The 17,678-nt window shown below is 39.9% G+C and overlaps 1 protein-coding gene across 1 annotated transcript; it reads left to right on the top strand.

Annotated features, from left to right (window-relative positions):
* The first annotated feature begins 8,549 nt into the window (after positions 1 to 8,549).
* cdkn1cb (cyclin dependent kinase inhibitor 1Cb) lies at positions 8,550 to 11,576 on the top strand. The gene is made up of 3 exons (XM_063003807.1): positions 8,550 to 9,086; positions 9,450 to 9,561; positions 10,615 to 11,576. The coding sequence occupies exons 1-2, from the start codon at positions 8,633 to 8,635 to the stop codon at positions 9,557 to 9,559; spliced, it is 564 nt and encodes a 187-aa protein (XP_062859877.1). The 5' UTR covers positions 8,550 to 8,632; the 3' UTR covers positions 9,560 to 9,561; positions 10,615 to 11,576.
* Positions 11,577 to 17,678: the final 6,102 nt, after the last annotated feature.

Genomic DNA, 17,678 nt, shown 5'->3' with positions numbered 1-17,678 from the left:
ACCACACTTTTAACTACATGGTAAAAAAAAAAAATTGTTTTAATTATTTATATATTTAGTTTTAATAATTTTTTTATTAATAATAAATATACACGTTCTCCATTTTTTATGATTTTTTTTAACAAGTAATATTTCGAAAGCTTTATTTAACGTTTTAGTAATTGTAGTAACTTTATTTTCTGTTTAATTTAAATGCCTAACAATTTTCTTAAAAGGATTCTTTAGGCGATTTCGTTATCTGCACATGGACAGATGACCACTAGTCGGCGCTCTTGTTAAACTAAATGCTTGTGCAAGCTGTAGCTTGTTCGTATTGCTTTGAGTGCATAAAGGCCACCTACTGTGTGTGTGCAATATAATGGTTAATAATACTATCAGACATCCCAAGTTGCAAAAACTTATTTCAGGGAGGTACCCCCGGACCTCGACCCCGATCCCCCAAGCCCAAAAAAAAGGTAAAAAACCTCTTGTTCGTGTCATAAACACATTAATGTGTACTACATAGTGCACTAAATAGTGTGAAAGATAATAGATTTATGTTCCCTACATAGTGAACTAGATTGTATATTAGAAAATAATTTATGTTCCATACTTAGTGCACTAGATAGTGTACTAGATAATAGACTTATGTTTCTTAGGTAGCGTATTAGTTAATGGATTTAGGTTCCCTACATAGTGCACTAAATTGTATATCAGATAACGGATTTATGTTACCTACATAGTGCACTAGATAGTATTTTAGATATGAATTTGTTCCCTATGTAGTGCACTAGATAGTGAATTAGACAATTGGTTTATGTTCCCTACACAGTGCACTAGATTGTATATCAGATCATGGATTTATGTTCCCTACATAGTGCACTAGATAGTGTATTAGATAACGCATTCATGTTCACTACATAGTGCACTAGAAAGTATAACTAGATGATGATCTGTTCCTTACATAGTGCACTAGATAGTGTATTACATAATTATGTTCCCTACATAGTGCACTAAATTGTATATCAGATAATGGATTTATGTTCCCTACATAGTGCAGTAGACAGTATATTAGACAATTGATTTATGTTCCCTACACAGTGCGCTAGATTAGGATTTAATATGCTCTTGGCCGCTCGTTCTAGATTCCAGGAGGTTTTATCTGACTTGCAAGCATCAGGGAGCCGCTATGTATATGCGGGAGACTCCCGAAACTTCCGTGAGACTTGGGATATCTGTACTATATTACTCTCTTCCACATCAAAATGCGCAGTAGTAATTACAGCTACGGTCAGGGTTAGCAGTAATACAAGTTTAGTGAATACACAATGCCCAAAAATTAGGGGAACACTTAATCATCATAGTATATCACCAATTCAATTAAACTTCAAGCATATCAATCTGTCCACTTAAGTTTAAGTGATTGTGAATCAGTTTTACTTGATTCAATTTCACAGGTGCACTGGAGAGGCAACAACAAGACAATCACCAAGCGGAATGGTTTTGCAGGTAGTGGCCGCAGACAATTACTAAGTCCTTATCCTTGCTGATGAATTCTTCTCTAGTCTGGTTGACTTGCAAGTGTGTTTGGGATCATTGTCTTTCTGGAAAGTTATCACCAAGACCCAAGTCATTCCTCCTCAAAATGCCTTGGTATGCCCAATCAAATGAAGCAAATTACGGGTCGTTATTGAGTTCCCAATAGTTTAATCATGTTGTAACCCAACTTTAGTTCATATAGACTAACAGGAGCTGCTCATGTCCTGTGTGTAAATTTTCTTTCCTTATTTCCCCCCAGGTGTATGCAAATGTGATTCACTGTGATAAACTGATGCACTTTCTAAGAGTTATCTCTGCCTTGCGCCTATTGTTCCTGGGATAGGCTTTGCCTCTACCAACCACTGATCTGAATATAGTGATTACTAAAGATGAGTCAATGTATAAGTACTCATTTTGTCATTGGTCGTCTTTATTATATACTAATAATTACTGCAGGAACAGCAAATTTGGCCTATTTGTTCCTAAAAGATCTGAAGGTAAAACTGCCTTACTAAGGCTTATGTTGTCTGGACTACATATAAATCTTGCTTTATGCACTTGTGCACAGTCATAGTAAAACAGGATAAGGAGTGACAAGGTGGCGCAGCGGGATATTCCGCTAGCACACCAGTGGTGAGATTCTGAATTCTTTGGTTCAAAACTCAGCGTTGCCACTGGTTGGCTGGGCACCATCTGGCAGGCACAACTGGCAGTGCCTGCAGCAGATACTAATTGGCCACCGTATCTGCAGGGTGGGGACCGGACTATGTGTGGGGTGGGAACTTCATACGATGTGTAAGGACCCTGGCTGGTGGAAGAATGCAGGGGCGAGAAGAGGAGGGATGTGCTCGTGTCGGCAGAGGCGTGTACAGCAACGTGCTCTCCTCGGATGCAATCGGGTATCCCTCAGCAGTGAAAGACAAATTGAGTGCACAAAATCGGGAGGAAAATGGGGAGAAAATGCATTAAAAAAAAACAGGATAAGGGCCTGTTTTACACAGTGGCTCGGTGGGTAGCACTGTCACCTTACAGCAAGAAGGTCCTGGGTTTGATTCTCAGGTAGCGCGGTCCAGGTCCTTCCTGTTTGGAGTTTGCATGTTCTCCCTTGTGTCCTCGTGGGTTTCCACCCACAGTCCAAAGACATGCAATCAGGCTAAATGGAGATACTTGTTAGATGCTTTTGTGTAAATGCCTGTATGAGTGTGTTTGCCCTGTGATGGACTGGCAACCTGTACAGGGTGTTTTCTGCCTTTTGCTCAGTGAATTGTACCCACCGTGACCCTGAATCGAATAAAGCAGTGGTAAAACAGACAACGAATGAATGAATTATTTTATACACAGGTTAGCAGTGGATGTGGCTGAAACACATAAATGAAGTCATTAGTAAGGGTGTACACATACTGTTGGACATATGGTATGGTCTCAAAGTCCAAGCTCTTTGACGTAATGTCAGTTAATGTACGTTTTACTACAATATAAGATATAACATAGACTTCACAGGTAATACAAAATGGATCTACATGCGTTTACAAATGTTACCACACTTATTTACACTATTTACGTTGGTGAAGGTCAAAGTAACAGGTGCCTGTGCAAATTAGGTGAGATGTTTACACATCCACATTGTTGTAACATGTAAAGCTTTAATGGTGGACACAAGGTGCCCTAACTGGTGCTGTCAACTTGCTTTAGTTTACAATAAACAGTAAACAGCTTTTTAGTGTTTCTGTTTATACCTCTATAGCTTTTTGCTAGATTTCTGATGTGGTATTTCCCTTAAACTTCAGCCAGTTTCTAACAGTTTCTAAAATGCTCAAACCAGCTAAATTGGCACAAACAACCATACCACTGTCATTAAAAGTCACTAAAATAACATCATCCTATTCTAATGTTTGATGTAAACATTACCAGTAGCCATTCCAGTAGTGCATTGCAAATGAATGGCTAATTAAATAACTGCATGAATCAGCAGGTACAGAATTTGTTGGGCACTGTAACCCTTTATGACAAGCGTCATTAGTATTTAGTAGAGCACCCTTTAGCTGTTAGGATCTGCAAACATTATGTATACTTCTGGCAGCATTCTTGAAGAATTTAGCCTATGTTCTCATGGGTTTTCATGCTACACCACTTTCTGTGACAGCCACTTTCAGGACAGAATCTTCCAGGACTTCTTCTAAAACCAAGCCTTGGTGGACTTTGAAGTATGCTTGGGTTCATTATCCAATAATGCCAAAGCTTCACCTTCCTCACAGAAGGCATGACATTTTCTCCAAGGATTTCCTGATACTTGAGTGACTGCAAAAGGCCTGCAGCAAGCTTTGGTGGCTGCAGGAATTGAGGTTTCAGTTTGCACAGGCGCATACTAAACATTGAAGGTCTCGATGCCTGAAGCATGGTGGTGGCTCAGTGATGCTTCAGGGCTGCTTTGCTTCCTCTGAAAGTGGAACCTGCAGAGTGTGAAGGGCAATATGCAGTCACTTGAGGGTTTTGACCACCTGCCACCTCAGAAATCTGGGAATAGCTTCCTCCCAGGTAGCGTACCCAGTGTTTCTTTAACTTTGAACTGTATCTCTAGGAACATTCAGTGCCATTGCTATCTTTTTGTATCCCTTTCCCTGTTTGCGCAAGCCAATTATCTCTTCTCTTAACTTTTTGGCAAACTCTCTTGCTGGAAAGTCCAATTAGATTTGATTTCACCACAGAATTGATAACATTCCTATTTAAAATGCCTTGATGTTTCTGTAAATCCATGCTACTCACACTCAAGATAAGAAAAAAAAAAGATCCCACTATCATCAGTGACCCACCTTCATGCTTGACTGTGGGGTAGTATTCTACTAGTCATAAGCTTCTCCTAGCAAGGTTACATCTCTGCATACATCTCTATCTTTAAATATTAGAAAGATTTTCAGCAAAGCAGTTTATAGTGTGCCTTCAAAAAGTATTTAAAGACTAACTTTTTTACTTGCAAAGATCCTCGTGGGCCTGAATAGGCACTATAGTAGTTTAGTTAAGCTGGACCAGTTAACAATGCTGAACTGTAATGCCTGGTCACCATATTTAAAATGTGTAATCCAAGACCATTGAACATTTATGTGGTACAAACATTTTCATTGATCAGAGGTCTCTGTTTTTTTGCTCTTTCTACCTGCCATGAATTTCAGGTTTGTGAAGCTCATAATTAACATGGTCTGAACTTAATAATTTATCCAATTTTAGACAGTATACAATCTAAGCAATTCAGTGTTAAGGGCCTTGCTCAAGGACCCAACGGTGGCAACTTGGCAGTGGTGGGGTTTGAACCAGCAGCCTTCTGCTTACTTGTCCTGTATCTTAACCACTAGGCTACAACTTCTAAATGTTTTTGATAGGACATCATGAAGAAATTTCATAAAATTTTTTATACCTACATACAAAGACACCATTCTGACTGCAGTATGTTGACACATGCTGAATAAGCAGCAGAATTTTCATATGTTTAAAATAAGCTAAACCTATGTGGTAAAAAAAATGTAAAGGAAGTACATCAGCTGTAACAAATGCATCTTCATTGTTTCATTGTGAATCACTGTGTTCCTTTACAGTACATACCCTAATTTGCTGTACAGCATTATGACCTTCCTTACTCTGCTAGTAAAGAAATAAAATCTTTACCCACAAACCCACTTCTCAAAAAAAAGTTAGGACATTTTGTATAATGCAATGATTTTTCTCTTGAATCATTCACCCTACAGCTTTATTGTATTTCTTAAATATAAACTCATTTAAAATGTAATGCCTACAACACTGTATTCATCACCTTTCCTTTTAATCAAACTTTTTAATGGTTTGGGAACTGTTGCTGTTGATATGAGACATTCAACAGTTGTGGTTGTCGTTGTTTGATTCGTCCTTCGTGCTGCACCATACATTTTCAGTAGGAGACCTGGACTGCAGGTAGGTCAAAAACATGCACTCTGTGCTTACAGATTGAGACCTGGCATTGTGTTGTTGAAATAACCACAGACTTTTTGGGAAAAGACATTGCCCTGACTCATCTGACCGCAGGATAGTGTAGCGTCGGCACAGGCTTTGCCCGGGAAGCCTTGCGGCAGTGGTGTCTAAGCTCACCGTAGCCGTGTATCCCGTTGTTGGGAGTGGGGTGGCTGCGGTGAGGGTTGGGTAAGTAGCTTATGTGTTTGTCTGTTGTGTGAATGTATGTGTGTATGAATGGGTGTCTGTCCCTAAACCACTGAATGAACTGCCAAAGGCAGCTCACTTGCGGCCCTGACGCTATCCTTCCTGCTCGCCGGCGCCACAATATGTTTCCACTGTCTTTCAGTCCATTTGAGATGAGCTTGGGCCCAGAGAACTCTGTTTTTTTTTGACAAATTTATTTTGCTTGTAACAGAGTTGTGAGCCACGACACATAATTGCTTGTGCATACTGAGCATTTGGTGGATCCTCCTTTAAATACACACTCATGGTTCCCTCACCTGTTACTTATTCACCTGCTGATTGTGGAATGTTTCAAAACACTGTACCTTCAATATTTTATTTAAGTTTTTACACTTATTTTGTCCTGTCTCAATTTTTGGAGTGTTTTGCAGGCATCAAATTGTAAATGTGTTGACACATACAAAATACAATGAAGTTAATCAGTAAAAAAAAAGTGGAAATCTTTTTACTTTTGTCCAGCTTTTCTGCAAATAGGGTTTGTTCTGAGAATTATATAAAGGCCAGTATTATTACTCAATTCAATGCAAGTTACTTTACTCACATAGGATAGCTACATACCAGCCATAACAATTAAAACCACCTCCTAGTTTCTACATTCACTGTCCATTTTTATCAGCTCCACTTACCATATAGAAGCACTTTGTAGTTATACAATTACTGACTGTATTCCATCTGTTTCTCCGCATGCTTTGTTAGCCCCCTTTCATGCTGTTCTTCAATGGTCAGGACTCTCCCAGGACCACTACAGAGCAGGTATTATTTGGGTGGTGGATCATTCTCAGCACTGCAGTGACACTGACATGGTGGTGGAGTGTTAGCGTGTGTTGTGCTGGTATGAGTGGATAAGACACAGCAGCACTGATGGAGTTTTTAAACACCTTAATGTCACTGCTGGACTGAGAATAGTCCACCAACCAAAAACATCCAGCCAACAGCGCCCCGTGGGCAGCGTCCTGTGACCACTGATGAAGGTATAGAAGATGACCAACTCAAACAGCAGCACTAGATGAGCGATCGTCTCTGACTTTACATCTACAAGGTGGACCAACTAGGTAGGAGTGTCTAACAGAGTGGACAGTGAGTGGACAGTATTTAAAAACTCCAGCAGCGCTGCTGTGTCTGATCCACTCAGACCAGCACCATGTCAGTGTCACTGCAGTGCTGAGAATGATCCACCACCTAAATAATACCTGCTCTGTGGTGGTCCTGATCATTGAAGGACAGGGTGAAAGCAGGCTAAAAAGATATGTAGAGAAATAGATGGACTACAGTCCATCATTGCGGAACTTCAAAGTGCGTACAGTGAGTGTAGAAACAAGGAGGTGGTTTTAATGTTATGGCTAATCAGTGTATGCTCCTGGTATTGCAAGTCTTGATGATAATAACCAGGGGTCACTATTTTTAAATGCTTCTCTAAGCTGTTTGCTTTTTGTGTCTTAACTGGCGACTTCTAAATATTGGACCAGCCGGGGGAAAAAAAGCAATAATATATATTTGCAAAATACTGCGCTGACCTCAATCTAATTAAACATCTTTGGGTTGAATTGAAATGCTGATTGTAAGACAGGTCTATCTGACATCAGTGCTTTTGCAGAAGAGTTATAAATGTGTGAAAACAGTAACTGCCACTTATTAGTCACCCAGAACAGAAGGGCAGCTGAACACATTTGAAGTAGTGACAATTACCCTGATCTGTTTAACTACACCGTGAAATTGACAATGAATGTATTTATTTTGTTTATTGTGGATTTATGGTGCATTTGTTTGTGTTGGTGTTGTACAGCTCTGGTGTACACTGGTGTCCTGGGGACCAGGCTTCACTGTGTGTAAAAATTATGGCATGTTCTCTTTCATTTAATTGCACCTCTGAAAACCACGTAGAAAGTTGACTGGCTGCTGAGAGAATATAGTGTGGTTATTGTGGATGCAGACCCCGTAAGGGTGTGTTCCTGCATTCCTTTCGATAGCTTTGGTTAAATTTAGATTTCTTGAATTTCTAAGTAAATATAACATTCTCTACAGGTAACACAATATATTTTACAATGATAAATGTAGCTAAATCAATCAAATTGGGCTCTAAAATGTGCAGGGAATGCCAGGTTTATGATTGTGTGCTGTGGAGAACATGCTAACATGTTTTCATATGCAACTTGACCACTGTTTTTATTTTTAGGTCCACTATTATCATGGTTTGTCTTTAGAAAAATAGGAATGAACTGAAAGCTGCTTCAGACGACCGTTAGTAAGCCTTGTAAACACCACATGGAGTGCAATGTTGTGGTCGTGAGTTCCACTTGGCTGAGATGGGGGGATGGGCTCAGAGAAAAACATAGTAGCACACAGAAAAACGCTGCTCAACAATGCAACTGTTTCAAAAGAACCTCCCACACACACACACACACACACACACACACACACACACACACACACACACACACACACACACACACACACACACACCCCCCTCCCATACTCACCCGCTCACGCTCACACACACACACACACACACACACACACACACACACACACACACACACACACACACACACCCCTCCCATACTCACCCGCTCACGCTCACACACACACACAAATAAATCACGAGTCACTCTGGGTTTGGCGCCATTCCAGAAGCCACAGCATCCAATCAGCAAAGAGCAGAGGCGGGATTCTACGGAGGGGTGGTCGCATTCTGGCCAATAGAAGCGTTTGCCTATGTGGCTCCCAGTACCTGTCAGCCAAAGGAACTTTAAATTCGTCTGTGGCAACGCGACATAGTAACGCTAAGCTTGGACCTACGCGTGGGGTTAGGAATTCATTCACAACCAGCTCAAACACGCTACATATTGTGTAACCTCGTGTATGTGTTATTCGCTCGTCTTCTAACAGAAGCGCGATGTCTGCTCACGTTCAGCTTACGGTCGGTAGTTCAGAAAACCTGGCTGACCGAGGAAGCCTCCCGGTGCACGGCCGGGAAGCACGTATGCGTACACGGGTTTGCAGGAATCTCTTCGGACCGGTCGATCACGACGAGTTAAGGCAGGAGATCGAGTCCAAACTGAGAGAGATCTCGGAGCGGGATGAGAAGCGGTGGAATTTTAACTTCAGCTCCGGTACTCCGCTTGATGGAGACTACGAGTGGGAGGAAGCTTCAGAGACGTCGCCTGGGTTTTACCAGGAATCGGTGCAAGTAGGGAAAAGGAGGGTAGCTTACGGACATGTGAGACAATCTGTAGAAGTGACTCAACGAGAGAACGAAGGGAGAGAAAACACTGAGAAACCGAGCTGCGGGAAGGTCCGTAACGTCCGGAGGAAAACAACCACACGTTTTACCGCAACTCGCATTACAGGTACAGAAAAAAACAAGCTTATAGTAATATACACTCACTGTATTCCATATAATGACTCTAGCTCATCGGCGCTATATTATATTATGTTCTTGCATTTTACTTGTATTGAATTGTACTAATATCACTGCCTTGTTCCTTTTTGTTGGGCTATTTCTCTTAACACTGGCAGTTTGTTTCACTGAGTGGCTATATAGTAAAAATGGTGTAGTATATTAATGCTAATAATAAAGCCGTCAATATAACTGAAGCATCCCTAGAACTGTGCGGCATAGTTACTTTAGTCTAAACTCGACAAGTTTTAATGTATTAAGTTTAAAATTGAGCTGAAATGTTCATTTCTCACTCATAATTTTCTTTTGACAGACTTTTACGGTAAACGAAGGAATTCTGGTGGCTTAAAACGGCTCGACAGTGTATCCGAAAAGCCCTTCGTTTCCCTCCCCGAGCAAACTCCACGCAAACGAATTCGATGAAGGTGTGTAACCTGTTTTATTAAACTATTATTTAGTTTAAAAGGCGACATTTTATGTGTCAATGTGTTCTGTTTATTTACTCGCGTCGTGGAATATATTTTAAGCTCCTATGGCGTCTGACTAGGTGTGGTGAGAGAGTTGTGGTCAGTATGTGTTGCCTCAGGAGGAGTGAATAGGGGGAGGGGGCGCGCGCGCGCACTGTGGCGGGAAATCACAGGAATGGCGAGCACGGCACATTTTCTCTCTTATCTTTACCTAAAGCCTCGTACACACACACACACACACACACTTTAACCTGGACGTTTAGCGCTTTTTGATAAGAAAGTACTGAGTGTGAACACACATCCTGGTAAATAATGAGGGCTAGTACAGTTTTCGGTAAACTATTGGGGGTGGGGGGAGGGGGGGGGGGGGTGCTGAATATTAACAGGGATAGTAATGAGTCGTTTAAGAACGAGTCGACTCTTGGATGGTAAGGAGTCGATTAGCTGTAGTGAAATCACGATCAGTCAATGATCCACCACCCAAGACTAAGCTGTTTAAATAATCAATAAATAAAATGTTGCTGTCTCAGCACCAGAAGGCTTATCGATCAGTAGCGATCGATAAGCCTTCTGGTGCTGAGACAGCAACATTTTATTTATTGATTATTTAAACAGCTTAGTCTTGGGTGGTGGTTCGGTCGACAGACCTGGAACATTTTAGTGTTTTCCTCCCATCTTCCTCACTTTATTTAGCTCAACTTATATGTAATATGAACATATGCAATATATTCAGAGGCATATGGGCCTACGGCCTGTCATGAATGTAACCTAAAGTGTAAAACATGACGTTAAAATCCTAATAAACAAACAAACAGAGGCATACCATGAAAACAGACTGATGGATTGCCTACATTGTTTATATATACACATTTAATAACGGAGTGACGCAAAATCATTTTCAAAAAGATTAATAGTAGACTAAATTAGTGCAAAAGCACAACACATAGGATTTGTGTAGCCCTAACTAAGCCTCCTCTAACCCACTGCTTTCTTCTTCTTATGTTTTAATAGGACTTTATAGCTGCTGTTGGTTGGAGAGAAAAATCTTCTTGCTTGTAAAGCTGGAGTAAAGAAGGCCCCCTCGTCCCATCCACTCAAACTTGCATATGGGAGGGCGGATGCAAATTCTCACAAGTTTGCAATTGTGAGCCCAGCTGAGGAAGGAGCAATGCTGTGACCAGCCAAAAAAAAATGACCTCAAGTCTCTGGACTATTACTATAAGTCTATAGTTTATGAGAATCTACTAAAGAATGTATTGAATGTAGCAGAATTCTTTCATTACAACAGATAATTACATTACTGTAGACATCTAGTGTACACATACTGTGTACAGTGCTACGCTCTAGCTTGTGTGCAAACACTAACTACTGGCACTGCAGTGACATAAGATCAGGTGCATTTCTAAAGCCTGTATTCGATTTCTAGTTGCACACAGCATTTTGTTAATTTACTAATGACTTAGCAAAAGTCTGTCCTGTTCATGCTCCAGAATTTAACAAGCTCTTTAAATTTCATTTGGCAGTTTTTGTTCAAGACTGACCTGTTAATTACTGATTGGTTTATTTATGTGTGCAAACAGGACAGATCTGGCCTATATCAAGTGCTTCTTATCTTTGGACAAGATTTAAAGGATGTACTGTTTGACTGAGGCAGTACGTAATCATGTACATTGTTAATGTGTAAAGCTTTAATGATCAAGACAATTTGCCTTTGGGCTAGCTCTAATGTTTTGTAAATATATACATAAGAGATATTGTAAATTACACTTTAATTTTATTTATGTTTTGTTGTAGACATCTGCTTGTACTTTTGATTTCTATGTTTGCAATCAGAATTGTAGCTTAGCTTTTCAATGTAGCATTCACCCTAAATGGGATCATCATGCTTTTGAGCCTTTTGTCTTTGTGATAATGTGATACCCTAAGTCTACTGCAATTATTTTTGTAACATTAAAACTAAATATGCCATCTAGCATTTGTGGTTGTATTTTTGTGTTTAAGAAGAAGACCCTTTATTGTCATTATATTTGTGTACAAAGAAATTTTAGTTTGATACTCTCCAAAATATAAAAAGAAGATAAAGTATTTACAGTATGGATTTTAGATAAATAAAATAAATTATGGTTGAATATGAATATACAAAGTGACTGTTCTGTGGAGATACCAGTTAAATTTCAAAAATGATTATTTTATGTTTAGATGAGAAAATGGTTTCATGTACTTGTGCAAATACGCAATGTTCAACTTATACGCAATGTTCAACTTATACGCAATGTTTAATGTTTAAACAGGGTTTGTGAGTGTAAAAAAAAATTTAAAGTGTTTGTATGTACACAATTGCAAATGGAAATATTCAGCACCAAAAAGACAATAAGGACTTCTGCAGAGCTAGATTTTGCTTTAAAGTATTCATCAGTTGAATGATGCAGCAGGTGAACAAATGAATTAATGATGTAGCAGGTTATGTTAATATAGCAATGTTAAAATTATCCAACGCACACATAATATTACTGAACCTACTGCTGGTTTGCATGATGTGCATTTCGGTTACAACATGATTAAACCATTGGTAACTCAATAACAATCCTTTAATTGCTTTAGCTGTGATTGGTTTATACAAACATCACCCAGAAATTCAAGTAAGGTGTATTGCAACCATGGTGAAAACTAAGGAGCAACAAATTTCATCCACAGGCCTTAACAACAGGGCAACATAGGAAAAAAAAACCTTTGTTACTACAAACGACTTACGGATTGATCTGATAAAGGCTGGGGCAAATGTATCTGTAGCAACCGTAAGAAAATCATTTAACAATCAAGGACTGCATGGCAAGATCGAGCTCTGTTTGTAAATGCAAAGTGGTGGACAGGTACACACTTCTCCATGGGGAGCACAGACCTCAGCAACTCCAGGCTTCGTGTTCATCGTAGACAAAGCAGGCAGGATGAAACCAGGCTAGCAAAGATAGGGTCACTTACACCTGTTCATGAAATCGTGACTATGGGGTGCACATGAATGGAAAATGGAGGCCCTAATTCTTACCTGCTGAGGAATATCATCAACGTTTGACAGCACTAAATGACCTCCTGCATGTATTAGGTCCTGGTTTGAAGCTTCTATGAGTCTGTTACTAGACATGGCAAAGAACCACCCACAGTTGCAAGAAAAAGCTTATTTAGCTACTCATGAAATTAGGCATATTTCATTTTCATTAACCCTCTTATACTGGTCAGTGGCAGGAATACCCTAAACAGGACAGCAATCCATCACAAGGCTTCAGCCACCCCCTCGAATCAATCACATTTACATTTCGATGTCGATGTAGTTGCCAGCTGGCTGATTTGAACAGTGTATCACAAAAGTGTATCACATAATATACAGTGTATCACAAAAGTGTATCACATAATATACAGTGTATCACAAAAGTGAGTACACCCCTCACATTTCTGCAAATATTTTATTATATCTTTTCATGGGACAACACTATAGACATGAAACTTGGATATAATTTAGAGTAGTCAGTGTACAACTTGTATAGCAGTGTAGATTTACTGTCTTCTGAAAATAACTCAACACACAGCCATTAATGTCTAAATGGCTGGCAACATAAGTGAGTACACCCCACAGTGAACATGTCCAAATTGTGCCCAAAGTGTCAATATTTTGTGTGACCACCATTATTATCCAGCACTGCCTTAACCCTCCTGGGCATGGAATTCACCAGAGCTGCACAGGTTGCTACTGGAATCCTCTTCCACTCCTCCATGATGACATCACGGAGCTGGTGGATGTTAGACACCTTGAACTCCTCCATCTTCCACTTGAGGATGTGCCACAGGTGCTCAATTGGGTTTAGTCCATCACCTTTACCTTCAGCTTCCTCAGCAAGGCAGTTGTCATCTTGGAGGTTGTGTTTGGGGTCGTTATCCTGTTGGAAAACTGCCATGAGGCCCAGTTTTCGAAGGGAGGGGATCATGCTCTGTTTCAGAATGTCACAGTACATGTTGGAATTCATGTTTCCCTCAATGAACTGCAGCTCCCCAGTGCCAGCAACACTCATGCAGCCCAAGACCATGATGCTACCACCACCATGCTTGACTGTAGGCAAGATACAGTTGTCTTGGTACTTCTCACCAGGGCGCCGCCACACATGCTGGACACCATCTGAGCCAAACAAGTTTATCTTGGTCTCGTCAGACCACAGGGCATTCCAGTAATCCATGTTCTTGGACTGCTTGTTTTCAGCAAACTGTTTGCTGGCTTTCTTGTGCGTCAGCTTCCTTCTGGGATGACGACCATGCAGACCGAGTTGATGCAGTGTGCGGCGTATGGTCTGAGCACTGACAGGCTGACCTCCCACATCTTCAACCTCTGCAGCAATGCTGGCAGCACTCATGTGTCTATTTTTTAAAGCCAACCTCTGGATATGACGCCGAACACGTGGACTCAACTTCTTTGGTCGACCCTGGCGAAGCCTGTTCCGAGTGGAACCTGTCCTGGAAAACCGCTGTATGACCTTGGCCACCATGCTGTAGCTCAGTTTCAGGGTGTTAGCAATCTTCTTATAGCCCAGGCCATCTTTGTGGAGAGCAACAATTCTATTTCTCACATCCTCAGAGAGTTCTTTGCCATGAGGTGCCATGTTGAATATCTAGTGGCCAGTATGAGAGAATTGTACCCGAAACACCAAATTTAACAGCCCTGCTCCCCATTTACACCTGGGACCTTGACACATGACACCAGGGAGGGACAACGACACATTTGGGCACAATTTGGACATGTTCACTGTGGGGTGTACTCACTTATGTTGCCAGCTATTTAGACATTAATGGCTGTGTGTTGAGTTATTTTCAGAAGACAGTAAATCTACACTGCTATACAAGCTGTACACTGACTACTCTAAGTTATATCCAAGTTTCATGTCTATAGTGTTGTCCCATGAAAAGATATAATGAAATATTTGCAGAAATGTGAGGGGTGTACTCACTTTTGTGATACACTGTATCTCTGCATCACCTGAACATCCCTAAGTAAGGTATAATTAGCTTTATATTAGCTGTATAATAAATCATGACAGCAGTGAAACACTTTGTGTTTACTAATAACACACAGTCTCTACAGTGGTTTTATTGCATAAATTGTCACAATGTAGATAATTCAACAAATATGGTGGTACACAAATGGAACTTGGGTACTTTCCTAATAGTTAATTTTTTGTCACTGGGGAGATACCTACAAAAAAGTACATTATTTTACAAGAACAATTCCCAGAAGCACTGTAAAACGTCATACAACACTGCAGAAAGTAAACAAAGTAATTTAATAAACCATTGCATACTGTTAAGTATGTTACATGTTGTTGTCCACACCATTGACCAGTGGCAAACATTAGCTGTGAAGACACAGGGGGTAATGTGATTGAGTGGTTTGCTGGAATTTGCTCACAGCTTCTCAGTTACTGTTAGCTGGTTGAGACCATTGTTACCGAGACAGTCATTACCAAGGGGTACCAGCCAGGAAATCAGCTGCTGGTCCAAACAAAGCAGAGTTGGCTGCTTTGGGTTTGGGTTGTATGTCACAGCCACAATGCAAACCGCTGATGATATGAAAAACCTCTATTTCGACTCTCTCTACATAACAAACTGGATTTTTAAATGTGAAGTGGACAGCTGATTTGCTTTTTTGTTCTTACCTTCATGCATATATTTACTACCGATGTTATGTCCTGCACAAATGCTTACCTTGGAAAGAAGTTTCATAATTTGAATTGGTCAAAACTGTATAATTTATGAGCGTAGCTTGGTGGGTAGCACTGTTGCCACACAGCGAGAAGGTCCTGGGTTGGATCTATCTATCTATCTATCTATCTATCTATCTATAAAATCCTAATAAATAAATACATGTACAGTAGAATTCATGAGTGGGTGTTTGTAGGATTTACAAATTCATTAACCGTAAACTCCCTAAAAATATTTAAATGCAGTTCATGTGTTTTTAGACTCTTCATCTGTTTAGGTTTTACAATTTTACAAAATTTTTGGATGGCTTTCTATGTTTTTCTTTTTTGTACATGTAAGTTTTATACAATTTACATGTTTTACACATTTAAACAAATCTTTAGACCTTATAGGTTTCACATTATTAATGTGCTCAAAAGTACATGGATTTTTTGAAATGGTATACACATGCTCTTGCTTGCTTTAAAGTCAGCTCTTGCCATAATTATCTTGTGATCACTTTAAAATCAAAGATAAAATTGTTTAAGTACCAATAAAGAATGAATGTGGAATATTTATGTGGTGCACTGCATTGAGACCCAAAAATATGCCACTTGGTAGCTCATCTAAACATTACAGCATTAAGTGCTTTGCTGTAACTGGCTTTTGATGTAATGTCAGCCGTCTAAATGTAGGTAAAGCCTAGCACAAACACTAATGGCTAGACAAGCTGACTCAGTCTATGTCTGAGGGCGTGATGGTGCACATTAGCAGTGTATCATTGTCTGGCTGGTAGATTAAACAAGCATACTTCTTTAAATGATTCATGGCTCAGGTCCATGGTTTCCCTCTGAGCAAGGCCCTTAACCTTATTATAGATTATAATATAGGCTTATAGATGCACAATCCAATGCCAGTGTCAAGAAGGAGGGTCTGCAGGTGTGTGGTTCACTTTTGTTGGGATAAAACTTATGCCTGGATTTGTGCTGCAGCCATAAATAAAACTTTAGATGACTAACTGGGCTGTAATGACACGCTCCAGACACAAAGTGAACAATGTCTGAGGGAGACCATCTTTTCCTGGAATAAGTAAGGTGATATTTGTAAACTGTAAAGCATTAACAGTAGTACTTTAGAATACCTACATTAACAGTATTCAGCCTTTTCCGTGAGTTGGTTCTTGATTGATTTGGCAGCTTAGCGTCAGTAGTCACTTTAAATAAGTCCTAACTAATTTTACACAAGAGGATGAAGCTCTTTCTGAAATTCTTCAGTGTCTGCCTGGTTAATGAGCACTATGCAGCATTGCTGTTGTATCATTGGAAGTCTCACTTCACCCTTTTTTGTGAATATAGTTGATTAACAAATAATACCTTCACTCATAGCTAATACCTTCTAGACTAGAGGTGTCATAATTATTCTAGCCATTTTCTTTTTTGCTTCATGAAATATATTTAGAGATTTGGTCTGATCTATACAGTGTGCCTGTTAATTATTATGTTAACCTTTTTATAATAGACTAAAGGTCTTGTATGGTGATAGCTGTCCAAAAGTTGCTCCACATTAGGAGTGTCCCTCTGGGATGTAGTTTGGCGTAGTTTGGCTGGCATTTGTGTGCCTTTCTCATTGACCTGTGGCTTCTATCCCTCTGTGTTCTCTGGTTTGGCTGGCAGATGGGTCATGGAGGCTCATTCGTGTGTGATCTGTCAGTCACTTGCAGATTATCGTCAAGTCGCTTTAAATAGAATATAATTTGGACATGTTCACTGTGGGGTGTACTCACTTATGTTGCCAGCCATTTAGACATTAATGGCTGTGTGTTGAGTTATTTTCAGAAGACAGTAAATCTACACTGCTATACAAGTTGTACACTGACTACTCTAAGTTATATCCAAGTTTCATGTCTATAGTGTTGTCCCATGAAAAGATATAATAAAATATTTGCAGAAATGTGAGGGGTGTACTCACTTTTGTGATACACTGTATATATACTGTATATATACAGTGTATCACAAAAGTGAGTACACCCCTCACATTTCTGCAGATATTTAAGTATATCTTTTCATGGGACAACACTGACAAAATGACACTTTGACACAATGAAAAGTAGTCTGTGTGCAGCTTATATAACAGTGTAAATTTATTCTTCCCTCAAAATAACTCAATATACAGCCATTAATGTCTAAACCACCGGCAACAAAAGTGAGTACACCCCTAAGAGACTACACCCCTAAATGTCCAAATTGAGCACTGCTTGTCATTTTTCCTCCAAAATGTCTTGTGACTTGTTAGTGTTACTAGGTCTCAGGTGTGCATAGGGAGCAGGTGTGTTCAATTTAGTAGTACAGCTCTCACAC

This window comes from Trichomycterus rosablanca, chromosome 1 (assembly GCF_030014385.1).
Source record: "Trichomycterus rosablanca isolate fTriRos1 chromosome 1, fTriRos1.hap1, whole genome shotgun sequence".
In the NCBI taxonomy this organism is placed as follows: Eukaryota; Metazoa; Chordata; class Actinopteri; order Siluriformes; family Trichomycteridae; genus Trichomycterus; species Trichomycterus rosablanca.
Note: the sequence above shows the minus strand (reverse complement) of the source record. Positions and strands in the feature narration are given on the sequence as shown.

Bases quoted from the DNA above. Each gene is read 5' to 3' on its own strand.
- cdkn1cb (XM_063003807.1), top strand. From the start codon at position 8,633: ATGTCTGCTCACGTTCAGCTTACGGTCGGTAGTTCAGAAAACCTGGCT. The intron at 9,087-9,449 runs GTACAGAAAAAA...TTCTTTTGACAG, and splicing joins TACCGCAACTCGCATTACAG to ACTTTTACGGTAAACGAAGG.